The sequence below is a fragment of the Narcine bancroftii genome, chromosome 3, assembly GCF_036971445.1.
Source record: "Narcine bancroftii isolate sNarBan1 chromosome 3, sNarBan1.hap1, whole genome shotgun sequence".
NCBI classification, from domain to species: Eukaryota; Metazoa; Chordata; class Chondrichthyes; order Torpediniformes; family Narcinidae; genus Narcine; species Narcine bancroftii.
The window spans coordinates 32,546,843-32,564,820 of record NC_091471.1 but is presented as its reverse complement, the minus strand read 5'-3'; the positions used below and the strand labels follow the sequence as shown (position 1 = coordinate 32,564,820).

Genomic DNA, 17,978 nt, shown 5'->3' with positions numbered 1-17,978 from the left:
CGGCTAAGCCATCGCACCTCTGTGTGATAGGGCACGTCTCCGTATTCTGACCCTAACTCCTCCAGAAAGGACTTGAACTGGCGGTGATTTAAACCTTTGGCTCTTATGAAGTTAACTACTCGAGTTACAGTGTTCCTAATATGCTCCATTTTCAAGGCTTTGCCACACAAGGCTTCCTCGTGGATTATGCGGTGGTAAACTGTAAGCTCACCTGCATGATTCTCCCGCATCTTCTCCCGAATCCTGCCCATCAATCCACTTTTCTGACCGCACATCGCGGGCGCACCATCTGTCGTTAGTCCCACAAGTTTATCCCAAGGCAGCATCATTTCATTGAGACATTTGGACACCTCCTTGAAGATTTCTTTTCCTGAGGTTGTGCCATGCGTGGATTTTAATCCTAAAAGTTCCTCTGTAACGGAAAGTTTCGTGTCCACTCCACGGATGAATATTGATAGCTGGGCAGTATCTGATGTGTCGCTGCTCTCGTCTACAGCAAGTGAGTATGCCATAAAATCTTTCCCCTTCTCCTTCAGTTGTTCTTCTAGATTAGTAGAAAGCTCACAAGCACGCGCAGCCACGGTGTTTCTGCTCAGGTTCACATTTAAAAACGCTTGCTTTTTATCTGGGCAAATGACATCACAAACTTTGAACAGGCACTTTTTAACAAACTCTCCCTCCGTAAAGGGCCTGGCTGATTTGGCGATCTCTGCGGCCACAATAAAACTAACTTTTACAGCAGGCTCACTTTGGGATTCTGCTTTGGTGAACATAGTTTGCTGTAAAACCAGACTTCTTTTCATCTCTTCCACCTTCTGGAGCTTTTGCTTCTCGTTCAGAAAGGTCCAGCGGGCCAGCTCTAATACATATTTGATATGATCTTGCGGGCCAAATATCACGGGCCAAATTTGGCCCGCGGGCCTGAGTTTGACATGTGTGCCTTAGGGAATGGTGTCATCTATATTAATGATTTGGATGATAATGTAGTAAATTGTATCAGCAAGTTTGCAGATCTAAGATTGGAGGTGTTGTGGACAGCAAAGAAGGTTTTCAAAGCTTGTAGAATGACCTAGACCAGCTGGAAAAATGGGCTGAAAAATGGCAGATGAAATTTAATGCAGACAAGTGTGAGATGTTGTATTTTGGAAGGATAAACCAAGAAAGGATGTACATGGTGAGTAGGACAGATGGACTTGAGAATACAGATACATAATTATCCTGAAAGTGGTGTCACAGGTGGATAGGGTTGTAGAGAGCTTTGACATATTGGCCTTCATAAATCTTAAGTATTGAGTATAGGAGCTGGGATATTATGATAAAGTTGTATAAGACATTGGTGGGGCTAAATTTGGAGTATTGTGTGCTGTCTTGGTCATTATCTACAGCAAAAATATCAAAAAGATACAAAGAGTGCACAGAATATTTACTAGGATGTTGCCTGAACTTCAAGAACTGAATTACAGGGAACAGTTAAACAGGTAACTACTCTATTCCTTGGAACGTAGAAGAATGAGAGGAGATTTGATAGAGGTATTTAAAATTATGAGGTAGGCTTTTTCCAATGAGAGTAAGTGAAATACAAACCAGAGGACATGGGTAAGAGTGAAAGGGGAAAATTTTATGGAGAATGAGAGAGGGAACTTCTTCATGCAGAGAGTGGTGGGAGCTGCCAGTTGAGGTGTTGAATACTGGGTCAATTTTAATATTTAAGAAGAATTTTGACAGGTACATGGATGGGAGTGGTGTAGAGGGCTATGGACTGGGTGCAGGCCAATAGGTCTTGGCAAAAAAAATGGTTTGGCACAGACGAGAAGGGCTGAAGGGGCTTGTTTCTGTGATATAGTGTTCTATGGTCCCTATTGTACCAGCCTCCACCACCACTCTGGCAGTGAACTGTGGTAATGAATTCCAGGCACCCACTCTCTCTGTATAAAAACCAAAAACACTTACCTCTGATCTCTCTTAAAGTTTCCTCCACTCACCTTAAAATATGACCTTTGGTATGGGTGGCTCGGTTAGCGTAGCAGTTAGTGCAACGCTGTTACAGCGCCAGGGTCGAGGGTTAGAATCCTGTGCTGATTGTAAGGAATTTGTATCTTTTCCCCATGTCCGTGTGGATTTCCTCCGGGGTCTCCAGTTTTCTCCCACCATTTAAAATGGACCGAGGGTTGTAGGTCAATTGGGTGTAAATGGGCCCATGGGCCATTGTCTAAATTTAATATTTGCTATTGTCACTTCAGGAAAAAGATGCTGACTGTTTACCCTATATATGGGCCTCATAACCTTATATACCTGTTTCGTCACCTTTCATCTCCATCTCAAGGTTCCTTTTATTGTCATGTGACAGTACATGAAAATGTAATATACGTGATATACTTCGACTTTTGTCTCCCTTAGGACAAATAAAGAGTCACCTTGAGCATTGCCCAGCACCTCTAACAATAAGAGAAAGAGAAGCAACAGAGAGTCCCTTCAAAGATACCTTGTCCATGGATGCTCCCACAGCCACTGCAGTCTGTTTATACCATTGGGAGCCCAAGTTCCAGGTCCAAACCTCCATCATGATCAAGAACCCTTGGGAGGCCTTTCTTCTCCTCAACCCCTTCTCGAATCCTTGTTCCAAGACATGGTTCCCATGAGCCAGTCTCCAGCAGCCTTCAACTGCAAGTCTCCAAAAGACGCAGCTTGTGTGGACCCTTCAGCTGCTGAGCCCTTCACTGGTCTGCTGCCACGGTCACCTTCCTGTAGGATCGACTCCCATACTTCTTCTCAACAGGGGCTGTCCTCCCCGTTTCTGGTGCCCTGTGCTAGACCACTGCTCCACCAGAGTCTGCAGCCTCTCCTTTAACAGACCATTTAAAGCCTGTATGGAGCCATTGGCAACAAGACTGGGCAGCAGTACCCTGCAGAGCATTACAGTATTCCACTCCCAGGTCTGCACCAGCCACCATTACAGGAGCTCCAGCAGTGCCACCATTTTTATTTCTCTGCTCATGACCCACAGCCTTAGCATTAGGACAATAAAGCTTAATCTAATTTTAACTGTCAAATTAGGTCACTGAATTGTACACTATCAGAGATATCCATTTTCCTCCCCTTTTCTGCTGACTGAAAGTAACTTGCTTTCTCTCTTCTCTCGTTCTAATGAAAAGAACTGTTCCTTTTTTTTCCACAATTAGAGCCAAGCATGCTGAATGTTTTGAATATTTTCTGTTTGTAAGGTAGATTGTAAATTTACTATCTGATGTGATGTACAGTTTATTCCTTGGACAGCATCTCACTGTTTTTGAAGTTATTAATGAATATCGTGCCAGAAGTTCAGATTACTGTAGCAAACTTCGAGAGAAGAGGTAGAAGGATTGTCTGCAGAAGAGCCTTTGCACTGTTTTTCACAAGCATTTTTTTTTCAGCTTTCACTTTCACACTGAGGAGAGGCTTTTGTTTTTCCACCAAGGCAAGGATGGAAATGTGCCACATGATGTTATAAACTGATTTTTTTTTAAATCAAGCAATCACAAACATCTCATAGAGACACATTTCATCGTATTGTGTGTTCTGTGTAATGCATAAATTGTACATCATTTGGAAATAAACAGAAGGGTATACAGTGCCTCAGTGACCTGGATTCTATCCTGACCTCTGGTGCTATCTGTACAGTTTGCATGACCTCCCTTTGTCTGAATGGATTTCTCCTGTTGGTTTGGTTTTCTCTCCCATTCAAAGACCTCTAGGTTACTAGGTTAATTGCCCCAGGTATGCAGGTGAATATAGAATTGGGGGCAAAATTGATGGATATATGGAGTCAATAAAATGGTTGATTGCAGAATTGATATGAAAGATTTGTTGATGTTCTCTGAGGTTGTGAACCCAGTTTCCTTGTTTTATGGCTCAATGAAAATTGTAGATGTGCCTGAACGTGCCAAACTACAAAAGTAACCTTCAATATTTTCATTTGTTCAGACGTTCTCAGTGAAGGCACTGGCAATGTTTTCAACAAAATGTCGAAAGATGGCTCTTGAGATATTTGAGCAGACCATGCCAGTGGGAAGACAGTGGAGGGTAAATTATCGATCAGGTAAGTTTATATTTCAAAAACGATTTAAAAACTTGATATATTGCAATTTATTCAGAAATATTGTTAGCATTACTTGATTTTTCACCTGACGTAAACAAATCCTGACTTTCATTTGTGAATTCTGATTTTTTGATCCTAAATCCAATTTTTCTTGATCAAATAATTTAAAGCCTCAATCAAATCTCTTAACCTCTGCTGCTTACTGAGAATAAGCCCAGTTTCACCAGTCCTACAATAAACCTTAGGTTTGCTCTTGGTCCATTTTAGCCGGTCTCTTTAGCACTCTCTCCAAGACCAAATAGTCTCTCTTGAGTGCATTGCTACAAAGTGAACAAGGTCCTCAAGTAACAGATGCCTACACAGTGTTCAGAAAGATTGAGCAAAGTTTCTTTCTTTCGTATACTGTACTCACGATGTTTACATTTTGGTAGACTTAGGGTGTTGGTAGGAAGGCATGGTATGAAAAGGAATCCCACTCTGCTGACGTTCTCATCCAAGCAAAGATAGAATTGGAAGTCCGTTCCCCCCCCCACCTGTGATTCAGGTATCAAAAACAAGAGATTTTGAGAGGTGAAAGGAAGGTGGTTTAAAGGGAGCTTGAAGCATTTTGTTTTTAAATTACACAGTATGTGATTATCTGGGACTCACTGCCAGAGGACATAGTGGAATCAGATGCAATCACTGATTTTAAGAGCCATTTAGACAGTTACTAGCAGAGGCAAGGCATGTAGAATAGGGATCTATTGTGGACAAGTGGAATTAGTAAGAATGGGCAAATTAGTTAGTGAGCGAGGACTGATGTGCTCAAGCACCCACTGACTATGACACCCCAATGTTTGTTCAAGTTTATTTATGATACGAATGTTCAAGTACAACCTGACCAAACAGCGTTTTCCAGTCCTCTGTGAAACACACTGCAAATACACATAAAGACCTAACACATACACAGACAAATGATACATATGCATGGTACTTATACACAACATTAAAATTAAAAAACAATATTGTTCAATAAATAGTTGAGTCACGGAGGGTTTGTTTGAGCAGTTCATCAGTCATTCAGCAGTCTCACTGCCCATGGGAAGAATCTGTTTCTCAGCCTGTTGGTTCCTGCTCTGCTGCTCTGATACTCCTGTATCTTTTTCCTGATGGGAGTAGCTGAAGGATGCTGTGTTTAGGGCAGTAAGGGTCCTCACTGATTTTGTGAGCCCTCTTTAGACTACGATCCCAGTAAATCCCATCATTGAGAGGGAGCAAGACCCCAGAGATCCTCTCTGCCACTCATATAGTCCAGTGGATTGATCTCCAATCTGATTCTCTACAGCAACTGTAACACAATGGATGCCGATAGAGCTCCTGTAGAAAGTTGACAGGATGGTGGCCAGAATCCTTACCTGCCTCAGTCTTCTCAGAAAGTGCAGTCAATGTTGCACCTTCCTGATAACTGAGGAGCTATTTTGTGTCCAGGATAGGTCACTTGTCCACTATAAGATCCTTTCTCAAGTCAACCCAACTAGGGGTATCAAAAACAAGAGAGCATAAATTTAAGGTGAGAGGAAGCAGAGAAGGAGATTGGGGGTAAGTTTAAAAAAAAACATCCAATATTCCATCAGAGCAGAAACTCTGATCCCAGGATTTTGATTTCCAACCATAGTAAGGTTTATGTTGGACAGAGAGAAGGGAGTGTCCAAACGACAAGAGGTACAGTCTAGTGACTGAAATTGTAATGGCGCACTTTTTGTTTTTCTGGCCTTCAAATGGTACTCAGATGGCACCATCTTTCCATAGTAGTGGCTAAGCCATGACCCTGGCAGCCCTGCTGCCTGTAATTAAGATAAGATAGGTTGACATATTTAAAGTGCGAACTTGCCACCTGGGAATAGAATAGTTATTCACTGCCTGTCCTGTCTCTGTGAAGCGCAGATATTCATAGATTGTAAACAGGGGATCTATGCAAGCAAAATCTCCTGATTTAACCCCACTTTCATATGCATTCCAATTTTAATGCTTTTAACAGAGCAAGTAACTATTTGGATGGTGTTTTTAGTTATCTCACTACCCAAAACATTTTGAGTGCAAGCAATCTCAGATCGCTCTGTTCCTCCATGTTTCTGCCTGCTGTAAGGCAGACAAAGATTCACCATTAGTATTGCCCAGCCCCCTTTACAGTAAGGGTGAAAGCATAGCAAAAGAGAGTCCATTCTGAGACACTGAGTGTTCATGGATTCACCTCCAGTACTCCCACAACCTCTGCAACCGCAACTGTTTGATCTATCAGTATCTTGGGCTCCAGTTCTAAAGCTCCGATATGATCAGGAAGCCTTCAGCACCCGAGGCCCTTTAGGAGCCCTTCTTGCTTTTAGCACCCTCACGAATCCCGGTTCTGTGAATCCCTTGACCACATATTGCTGACTGCCTGTAGCCTGTATGGGTCCTTCAGCTGCTGAGCTGAATTTCATGTCATCTAAAGACATTAAATTTATGCTCATATCCCAAAGCACGTCATTACTATATTTTAAAAAAAGCAATGGTCCAAATACCAGTGTTGGGAGAACCTCATTCAGCATGAAAGCTATTTTTCATCTTCCGTTTTCTGCTTTATAGTCACTTCAATATCCTTGCTGCCTCGAATACATTAATTACATGAACTTCAAGGTTTGTCAATTTTTTTTTACCTTGAAGATCATCATATCCTCAATATCAACTAAATCAGGGGTGGCCAACCTTTTAATTTTTAATTTAAACATATGGTAACACATCCTTTCAGCCCATGCAGCCCATTTACACCTAATTGACTTACAACCTCTGGTACGTGTGGAAGGAAACAGGAAACCCTGCAGTCTCTGATTATCTCCAAATTTTAATAGATTTATTAACAGATTTGTAGTTTTAGATTTCCCCCCCTCTACAACCTGCTTCCAAAACCAACCCAACCCCTCCCAATCCCATTTACTCCAGCAACTGATTACAACTGTTGACTAGACAACCACCACCCTGATTGACTGCTACCTTCTACCTTCCCTGTCACCTGGCAGCCAGCCTTGAATCCAACCACTAAGCATTTCCTAAGCCCTCTTACCTCAGTGGCATACCTTGGATGTGGACTTGCCTAATTTTCTTTCATAATTTCTCTCTTTGCAGGCAAAAACCAAGTAAAATCTGTTTATCATTTGGTTAAGTCAAACTTGATTCAAAATCTCTCATTTTAAACATCAGAGATTTTCTCCAAGTTATCAGGGTTTGTTTATCAAATAAAGTGAAAAATATCTTTAATTTTCCATTTCAGTTGTGGTCCCCAGTAAATCCAGTGTCTATGCAACCACTGCTGTGCACGTTATAATTGGTCAGGTGCTGGAAGGAATTCAACGGCTTCCAGAGGATGCTCAAATCATTCCATTGACAGAAGCTTTGACTGCTTTTATGGAGGCCTGGATGGATCATATCTTGAAACAAAAGATAAAATTCAGGTCATCTATTTCATATTTTTATTTGAAGTTATTTGTTTGGTAGAAATTGTTTTTTGTTTAAAGTTGTCAGTTTTAACTGGCAAAGTAATCAGCTCAACCAGAGAGTATTCCAGGAACAAAATATCTTGAAACTGCCTAATGTAAGTACTTGAACAGCTAAATAACTAGTGTTTATTACATGAACATTAATGAATTCATGTTAAAAATGTCATGACAAACTAGAAATTTAAGAACTATTTTCATGCAGTAGTGAAACCTGCTCATTCTTTTTTTTTCCCGTTGTTATGTAAATACAGTACAACGATTATCTGAAATGGTCGGGACTGGGCCTATTTCAGATAAACTTTTTTTTTCGGCGAACTGGTAATCTTTTGAAAACAGCCCAGTAGCAACAGCAAAATCACTTGTAAAGGTGTTTAAACAACAACAAACAACAAAAGAAGGCTTTTAAGCATTAAGATAATGTTTAATTTTCACCAAAACAAATACTAGCCGCCGCCAATCTCCGACACCTCCCCACTGAGGTCTCCACTCCTGCCGCTGGCAGCTCGAGGTCCCCGCTCCTGCCAGGAGCCCAACATCCCTGATGCTACAGAACCTGAGATCCCCAGTCAGTTCAGCTCCGAAAAACTTTTGGATAATTGAGGATTTCAGAGAATCTGATTTTAGATAATACTGTTCTGTTGTAACTGTTGATGTTTGATTTGTGATAGAATGTCGTTAGTCAAGAAGCTGAGGTATTTTTCTCACTTATTTATAATAGGAATCCAGAGTTCTAAGAGCATCAACTAACCAGAACTTCACTTGCATTCTTCCATTTCACTTTGAAATGTAACTGAAGGATCTGGGTTGCAGTAATGAAAATCCAGGGATGTTTCTATTGCCAAAATATAGAATTTAGCTTATAACAATAAAGTGAATGTTTTCTCATCCCGGTCCAATTTTAAAGATCATAAAGACAGAATGTCATATGCATTATAAACTTTTATCAAAATTCCACTCGATGCAAATTAATTTGTTGCCATTATTTATGCTAAATTCAAATTCACAGACTGCCATGGTGAGATTTGACTTCAGTATAACATAGCCACAACACTACTGTATCTTTAATGCCACAATGTTATTTATTTGTATATTAATTATTAATTATTAATTGAATAATTATAAATGTTTGATCGAACTGAAAAGTTCTAATTAGTTACTTGCATATTTCTTTAAACAATTTCATTTTAAACTGCAGTGACAAATTTATAACTGCAGAATCTATTTTGTATTGATTATAAAATACAAAACAAATGTAGCCATTGTTAAATTGCATCTTTATTGTTTATTTCCTTCAGTCTCCAGGGTGCCTTACAGCTGAAACAGGATTTTGACACAGTTAGAGAACTAATTTGTTCAGATGATCAGCAACTATCAATGGAAGTCAGACAGGCTGTCGTTTCTGTCCGTGTCTTCCATCAAGTGGACAATGCTATAATTTGCCTTCTTCAGCAACCTACGAGGAAGGTCTATGTTTCATCAAATACCTGGGACCATTTCAGAAGATGCTGTAGGTGTTGAGTAATGTTCAATCACTTGTAACAATTGAATTGATTATGTGCTAGTCAGTCTTTCATCTACTTTTCTAAGCTTAAGACACTCACTCAAACAATCTGCTATCCATATCTTACCTCGCACTTTCTCTTTCACCCTTCAGTTCTGAGATTACTGGCCTACTTTGATTTGCAGTGTGATACCCTTCAGCCACCAAGATAAAAAGCTTTAGAATTCCCTCTTTTTCTGTTTTACAACTTTTTTTTTGTCCAGAGTCTTTGGATTAGAATCTTAGTAGTTTAACCGGAATTTACAAGGACCCTGAGGGGCAACTTTTTCCACACAGAGTGGTGGGTTTATGGAAGGAATTTTCAGAGTAAACTGTGGAGGTGGATACCATTATGAGATTTAAAAGACATTTAAGCAGAATGGGAAATGTGTAAAATAGTTTGGGCCAAATGCAGGCAAATGGCAACTTGGTAGGCATAGACGAGTTGGGTTGAAATATCTGTGTCCATGCTGTGTAACTTTATGACTCGATGACTACTGAGAATGAATAGACTAGAAACAAATGCAGATCAGAAAACCATATATCATAAGACATAGATGCAGAAATAGTCAGTTCAGCCCATTAAGTCTGCCCCGACATACAGTCATAAGGTGATCCACTTTCCAACTTAGACCTGTTAGGTCTGCTTTGTTCGAGAATGAGTGAGTCAGACACCAGACTGAGTCGAAATCAAGGTTCTTTATTACCGGATTGTAACACTTGCAACTAACAGTGTTAGTTGGAGAAGGCGCATTCTCTCGATATCAGCAAGTGGTGTTTTTTTTATACCTCAGGACACGCACTTAGTAAATGATCATACCATTACTTTGTCCAATGAATAAGCTGTTGCTACCCTTCACTGTTAGTCTGCTGCTCATCAGCTTGTTAGTGCCAAACTTATCTTGAGCGTACAAGGTCACACCTGCATCCTGTTACTCCTTAGTACTGGGTGACTCCTTCTCCAGTCCTATCTCATGATGTTTTTACCTTACAGACCCATTGCCTGGCTTTCTCCCCATAATATTAGATCTAATTAGAACCTATCAATCTCTCCCTTAAATACACCCAATGACTGAGCCTCCAAAACTGCCTATAGCAACAAACTCCACTGATTCACCACCCTCTGGCTAAAGAAATTCCTCTGCATCTCTGTTCTATGGGTGGCCTTCAATCTTGAAGTCGCGACCTCTTATCTTAGACTCTCCCACCCTGTGAAACAATCTTTCTGGATCTACTCTGTTCATAAAGTACACTGTTTGACCTGCTGAGTGTCTCCAACATTGTGTTTTTACTTCAATCATTGTGTCCTTAGACTTTTGTGTTTTTCTCCTTTCAACATTTGAAATTTTTCAATGAGATTGACACTCATTCTCCTAAATTCCAATGAGTACAGGCCAAGAGATGTCAAACATTCTTCATATGTTAGAATCACCCTTGTGAACCTCCTCTGAACCCTCTTTAGTCAGCACACCTTTTCTTAAATGAGGATCCCAAAACTGCTCACAATACTCCAAGTGAGGCCTCACCATTGCCTTATAAAGCCTCAACATCACATCCCTGCTCTTGAATTCCATTTCTCTTGAAATAAATGCCAGCATTGCATTTGTTTTCTTCACCGCCAACTGAACCTGCAAGTTTACCTTCAGGGTATCCTACACGAGGACTCCCAGTACACTTTGCATTTGGGAATTACCAAATAATCTGACTGTTTATTTCTACCAAAGTGTATGACCGTACACTTTACGACATTGTATTTTTATTTGCTGCTTCTCTGCCCATTCTCCTAATAATATTTAAGTCCTCTGCATGCTCAACATTACCTGTTCCTCCACCTACCTTCGCATTATCTGTAAACTTGGCAACAATGCAATTAATTCCATATTCTAAATCATGGATATACAACGTAAAAAGAAGTGGCCCTATGGATTCCAGTTCTTTCGGTGGACTCTACGAAAGGACATTACCAAAACTTTGTCTGGTCAGTCTTTCTTTATTCTGCAGAATTGTGAGTTATCTGCACAGTGTCTCACAGAGATGCTCTCTCTGTGAAAGCAGGCAGAGACAACTGAACATTTGTTTCAAAGCTTTCCCTTTGTCTGGTTCAAACATGGGCGGACTTACATTTGGCCCAATCAATACACACAATTCACACAATACATTCTTACCCAATGCAATTCCTACTTAGTACAAATTCCATTGTCACAGATGATTGACAGCCTCTTATCAGAGCTGCTCGTTTGATTGGTTCAGAGTAAATTCCTACAGTTGGTCGTCGTACTAATTGGTACTTTTAAATTGCCATGCCCCCGTCTTACTAGAATGCTGCAAAACCTAGGTACACTATCACTAGCTGTTAACCCTCAGCCCAATCACCAAGCCCTGTGGAACAACACCAGCAACTCGCAGCCAACCAGAATATGATCCCTATATTTGGCTCTCTGCTTCCTAACAATCAGCTAATGATCAACTCATGCTAGTATGTTTCCTGTTACATCATGGGCTCCTATCTTGTTAAGTAGCTTCATGTACAGCCTTGTAAAAGGCCTTCTGAAAAGCCAAATACACAATACTGCATTTCCTTGTCACTTCTTCAAAGAATTCCAATAGGTTTGTCATGCAAGATTTTCCCTTAAGGAAGCTATGCTTGCTTTGGCCTATCTTGTCATGTACCTCCATATTTTCCATGAACACATCCATGGCAATCGACTCCCAACATCTTCCCAACCTCTGATGTCAGGTTAGCCAGTCTATAATTTCCTTTCTGTTGCTTTCCTCCCTTCTTGAATAGTGGGGTAACATTTGCGATTTCCAGTCTTCCGGGACCATGCCAGAATCTACTGATTCCTGAAAGATCATTACCATTGGCTCCTTGATCTTCTCCACTACTTCTTTCAGAGCCCAAGGGTGCAAGCCATCTGTTCTGAAAGATTTATCTACCCGTAGACATTAAGCTTTTTGAGCACCTTCTCCCTTAAAATAGTAACTGCACTCACTTTCCTGATACCCTTAAATGTCCAGCACACTGCTAATATCTTCTGTAATGAAGACAGATGCAAAATACTGATTTAATTTCTCTGCCATCTTAACTCCCATTATTATTTTTCCAGCACCATTTTCTAGTGGTCCTATATCAACTCTCAAACTGAGGTCCTCCATCAGCCAGCTCCCCACCATGACTACCAGCCACCCCACATCTCCATCGGGCACACAAAACTCAAAACGGTCAACCAGTTTACCTATCTCGGCTGCACCATTTCATCAGATGCAAGGATCGACAATGAGATAGACAACAGACTCGCCAAGGCAAATAGCGCCTTTGGAAGACTACACAAAAGAGTCTGGAAAAACAACCAACTGAAAAACCTCACAAAGATAAGCGTATACAGAGCCGTTGTCATACCCACACTCCTGTTCGGCTCCGAAACATGGGTCATCTACCGGCACCACCTACGGCTCCTAGAACGCTTCCACCAGCGTTGTCTCCGCTCCATCCTCAACATCCATTGGAGCGCTTACACCCCTAACGTCGAAGTACTCGAGATGGCAGAGGTCGACAGCATCGAGTCCACGCTGCTGAAGATCCAGCTGCGCTGGATGGGTCACGTCTCCAGAATGGAGGACCATCGCCTTCCCAAGATCCTGTTATATGGCGAGCTCTCCACTGGCCACCGTGACAGAGGTGCACCAAAGAAAAGGTACAAGGACTGACTAAAGAAATCTCTTGGTGCCTGCCACATTGACCACCGCCAGTGGGCTGATAACGCCTCAAACCGTGCATCTTGGCGCCTCACAGTTTGGCGGGCAGCAACCTCCTTTGAAGAAGACCGCAGAGCCCACCTCACTGACAAAAGGCAAAGGAGGAAAAACCCAACACCCAACCCCAACCAACCAATTTTCCCTTGCAACCGCTGCAATCGTGTCTGCCTGTCCCGCATCGGACTTGTCAGCCACAAACGAGCCTGCAGCTGACGTGGACTTTTTACCCCCTCCATAAATCTTCGTCCGCGAAGCCAAGCCAAAGAAAGATATCAACTCTCACCTCTTTTTAACTTTTTATAGACTTGAAGAAGCTTTTTTGTATCCATTTTGATATGATTTGCTAGCCTTCTTTCACACTTCATCTTTTCCCTCTTTATGACTTTTGTTAGTTGCCTTGTGCAAGTTTTTTCCTCTATCTTCCCACTAATTTTTGCTTCTGCTTCCTTGTATGCTCTCTCTTTTGCTTTTACATTGGCTTTGACTTCACTTGTCAGCCACAATTGTCACATTTTTCCATTTGAATATTTCCTCTTTTTTTAATATTATTTATCTTGCACCTTTCTCAGTTCTTACAGTAACTCCATCTATTGCTTCCCTACTAGTTCCCCCTTCCAAACTACTTTGGTCAGTTCCTCTCTCATGCCACTGTAATTCCCTTTACTCCACTGAAATACCAGTTTTTCCTTGTTAAATCTCTATTTGAACTCTCTTGCATCCACAAAAATTCCTATCTCTTCCACTAACTATTGAGTACCCTATGACTGTCGTTCTGCCTGAGCACCCTTCTCTTCTAAGGCTCGGACTTGATCTCAAATGGGTCAACTTCCAGCAGTGTCCAAAGATGTATTCCTATTGACTTGTTGCTGAGCGGAATAGCTACAGGAGTACTTTGCCCTGACTGCTTATTTCTTTTCCCTCTCTTAACAGTCAGCCAGTTATCTACTTCTTGCCTCTTACTTGTGACTGTCTCCTTATACCATCTGTCTATCAATTCCTCTCCCTCCCGAAAGATCCAGAGTTCATCCAGCTCCAGCTCCCCAACATGGTCTGTAAGGATCTGCATAGATGCACCTCTTGCAGGAACTGTCAACAGGGGCAATTTTGCTGTCCTGTTTTCCACACATTCTGTATTTGGTGCATCTTTCTTTGGCTTGGCTTCGCGGACGAAGATTTATGGAGGGGGTAAAAAGTCCACGTCAGCTGCAGGCTCGTTTGTGGATGACAAGTCCGATGCGGGACAGGCAGACACGATTGCAGCGGTTGCAGGGGAAAATTGGTTGGTTGGGGTTGGGTGTTGGGTTTTTCCTCCTTTGCCTTTTGTCAGTGAGGTGGGCTCTGCGGTCTTCTTCAAAGGAGGTTGCTGCCTGCCAAACTGTGAGGCGCCAAGATGCACGGTTTGAGGCGTTATCAGCCCACTGGCGGTGGTCAATGTGCCAGGCACCAAGAGATTTCTTTAGGCAGTCCTTGTACCTTTTCTTTGGTGCACCTCTGTCACGGTGGCCAGTGGAGAGCTCGCCATATAACAGGATCTTGGGAAGGCGATGGTCCTCCATTCTGGAGACGTGACCCATCCAGCGCAGCTGGATCTTCAGCAGCGTGGACTCGATGCTGTCGACCTCTGCCATCTCGAGTACTTCGACGTTAGGGATGTAAGCGCTCCAATGGATGTTGAGGATGGAGCGGAGACAACGCCGGTGGAAGCGTTCTAGGAGCCGTAGGTGGTGCCGGTAGAGGACCCATGATTCGGAGCCGAACAGGAGTGTGGGTATGACAATGGCTCTGTATACGCTTATCTTTGTGAGGTTTTTCAGTTGGTTGTTTTTCCAGACTCTTTTGTGTAGTCTTCCAAAGGCGCTATTTGCCTTGGCGAGTCTGTTGTCTATCTCATTGTCGATCCTTGCATCTGATGAAATGGTGCAGCCGAGATAGGTAAACTGGTTGACCGTTTTGAGTTTTGTGTGCCCGATGGAGATGTGGGGGGGCTGGTAGTCATGGTGGGGAGCTGGCTGATGGAGGACCTCAGTTTTCTTCAGGCTGACTTCCAGGCCAAACATTTTGGCAGTTTCCGCAAAGCAGGACGTCAAGCGCTGAAGAGCTGGCTCTGAATGGGCAACTAAAGCGGCATCGTCTGCAAAGAGTAGTTCACGGATAAGTTTCTCTTGTGTCTTGGTGTGAGCTTGCAGGCGCCTCAGATTGAAGAGATTGCCATCCGTGCGGTACCGGATGTAAACAGCGTCTTCATTGTTGGGGTCTTTCATGGCTTGGTTCAGCATCATGCTGAAGAAGATTGAAAAGAGGGTTGGTGCGAGAACACAGCCTTGCTTCACGCCATTGTTAATGGAGAAGGGTCCAGAGAGCTCATTGCTGTATCTGACCCGACCTTGTTGGTTTTCGTGCAGTTGGATAATCATGTTGAGGAACTTTGGGGGACATCCGATGCGCTCTAGTATTTGCCAAAGCCCTTTCCTGCTCACGGTGTCGAAGGCTTTGGTGAGGTCAACAAAGGTGATGTAGAGTCCTTTGTTTTGTTCTCTGCACTTTTCTTGGAGCTGTCTGAGGGCAAAGACCATACCCTAACTGCTGTCTTCACTACTTCCTCTGGGTTACTATGGAAAGATGTTACCTGAACCGTACCTGTAGCACATCCTCAGCCTCTGCTCGTCAAAGCCTCTCGAGTCCAAGATTCTAACTCTCCAATCCTCACTCTGCTTCGCTTTTAAACTTTCCTGAAATAAACCACTGCTGTCGACACTCACCAATCACCAAGTCCTTGCTCCACTTCGCTTTTAAAGTCCTCTGGGAAAAAAAGCACAGCTCCTGATGCTCACGCCCTGGGTGGAGGGAGATGGTGAACTTTAGCAGGTGAGGAGCAGTGTTACGTAGGCTCACATTTATAAATGGCCTTTTTGGGTGAACATGAATCTAGAAGTTATAAATGCATGCATATGGTCAAATTCAGGACGGCTTAAAATAGATGGCTTTTGCAAAAATTTGGAATTTGTAAAATGTTTGCCGTGTTGTGCTAGATCTAGCCTTTACAATTTGCCCAGTTACTCACCCAGCCGTGCCCCAGTGAGCATTTTTCTGACATTCTATTCACCATGGCTATTGACTGCTGACAATGCTAAATACTCCTCTCTGAAGCATGTCCCCAGTCTATCATCGGACTCAGTACCTTAATGGAAAGCTGTGTTCAGTTTAAAAAAATAATAACATTTATTCCTAACCATTCTCTGCAAAGCCCCAGCCAATCTGTGATGAGGGGGGTGCATATTGTGATTTATAAAAAATTTTTTTTTTTCATATTTTGTTTAATCATTGATCTTTAATTTGTCTTAATGAATGAACAGTTGGTGTTCTTACAGAGACACCTCATTCACAGTTTATCAGTGCTAATATTTTCTTTTATTTATTTTACATATAGTGGATTACTTTTTAATAACCTTTTTTTCTCTTAAATATCTGTATACCTTACTCGAAAGCTAAATAGTTGCAGGCGTTCTGAAAATGCACTCAAGCCTGGCATCATCTTTGGAGAGAGTATGGAGGGGTTAACTTTTTCCATCTAATGAAGGTCCCAAGACCTGAAATGTTAACCCTCGTTTCCTGTCTACTGATTCAGATTTTACTTTAGTCTTTTAGCATCTACAGTCTTTTATTAAACTTGAAAATTGTGTAGTGAACAGAGAGACCATCCTTGGGAACCAGAGCTTAAGTTAGCAAGTGGACAGATTGAGAAGAAAGTAGAACTTTGATCAAACAAGTCTGATAGGAAGAACAGACAGGGCCAGGTTAGCGAAGAAAGTAGAACTTTGATCAAACAAGTCTGATAGGAAGAACAGACAGGGCCAGGTTGGTGAAGAAAGTAGAACTTTGATCAAACAAGTCTGATAGGAAGAACAGACAGGGCCAGGTTAGTGAAGAAAGTAGAACTTTGATCAAACAAGTCTGATAGGAAGAACAGACAGGGCCAGATTAGTGAAGAAAGTAGAACTTTGATCAAACAAGTCTGATGGGAAGAACAGACAGGGCCAGGTTAGTGAAGAAAGTAGAACTTTGATCAAACAAGTCTGATAGGAAGGACAGGGCAGGTTAGTGAAGAACGTAGAACTTTGATCAAACAAGTCTGATAGGAAGAACAGACAGGGCCAGGTTAGTGAAGAAAGTAGAACTTTGATCAAACAAGTCTGATAGGAAGAACAGACAGGGCCAGCTTAGTGAAGAAAGTAGAACTTTGATCAAACAAGTCTGATAGGAAGAACAGACAGGGCCAGGTTAGTGAAGAAAGTAGAACTTTGATCAAACAAGTCTGATAGGAAGAACAGACAGGGCCAGGTTAGTGAAGAAAGTAGAAATTTGATCAAACAAGTCCGATAGGAAGAACAGACAGGGCCAGGTTAGTGAAGAAAGTAGAACTTTGATCAAACAAGTCTGATAGGAAGAACAGACAGGGCCAGGTTAGTGAAGAAAGTAGAACTTTGATCAAACAAGTCTGATAGGAAGAACAGACAGGGCCAGATTAGCGAAGAAAGTAGAACTTTGATCAAACAAGTCTGATAGGAAGAACAGACAGGGCCAGGTTAGTGAAGAAAGTAGAACTTTGATCAAACAAGTCTGATAGGAAGAACAGACAGGGCCAGGTTAGTGAAGAAAGTAGAACTTTGATCAAACAAGTCTGATAGGAAGAACAGACAGGGCAGGTTAGTGAAGAAAGTAGAACTTTGATCAAACAAGTCTGATAGGAAGAACAGACAGGGCCAGGTTAGTGAAGAAAGTAGAACTTTGATCAAACAAGTCTGATAGGAAGAACAGACAGGGCAGGTTAGTGAAGAAAGTAGAACTTTGATTAAACAAGTCTGATAGGAAGAACAGACAGGGCCAGGTTAGTGAAGAAAGTAGAACTTTGATCAAACAAGTCTGATAGGAAGAACAGACAGGGCCAGGTTAGTGAAGAAAGTAGAACTTTGATCAAACAAGTCTGATAGGAAGAACAGACAGGGCCAGGTTAGTGAAGAAAGTAGAACTTTGATCAAACAAGTCTGATAGGAAGAACAGACAGGGCCAGGTTAGTGAAGAAAGTAGAAATTTGATC

The 17,978-nt window shown here is 42.0% G+C and overlaps 1 protein-coding gene across 12 annotated transcripts in view; it reads left to right on the top strand.

The window, feature by feature from the left end:
• Positions 1 to 17,978, top strand: part of ccdc142 (coiled-coil domain containing 142) — a 112,582-nt gene that overhangs the window by 84,939 nt on the left and 9,665 nt on the right. For all 12 annotated transcript variants that reach the window (XM_069923741.1, XM_069923734.1, XM_069923739.1 and 9 more), the window contains 3 exons: positions 3,961 to 4,075; positions 7,362 to 7,542; positions 8,883 to 9,094. In XM_069923741.1, the coding sequence (XP_069779842.1) occupies positions 3,961 to 4,075; positions 7,362 to 7,542; positions 8,883 to 9,094 (508 nt within the window). The remainder of the gene's footprint in view (positions 1 to 3,960; positions 4,076 to 7,361; positions 7,543 to 8,882; positions 9,095 to 17,978) is intronic.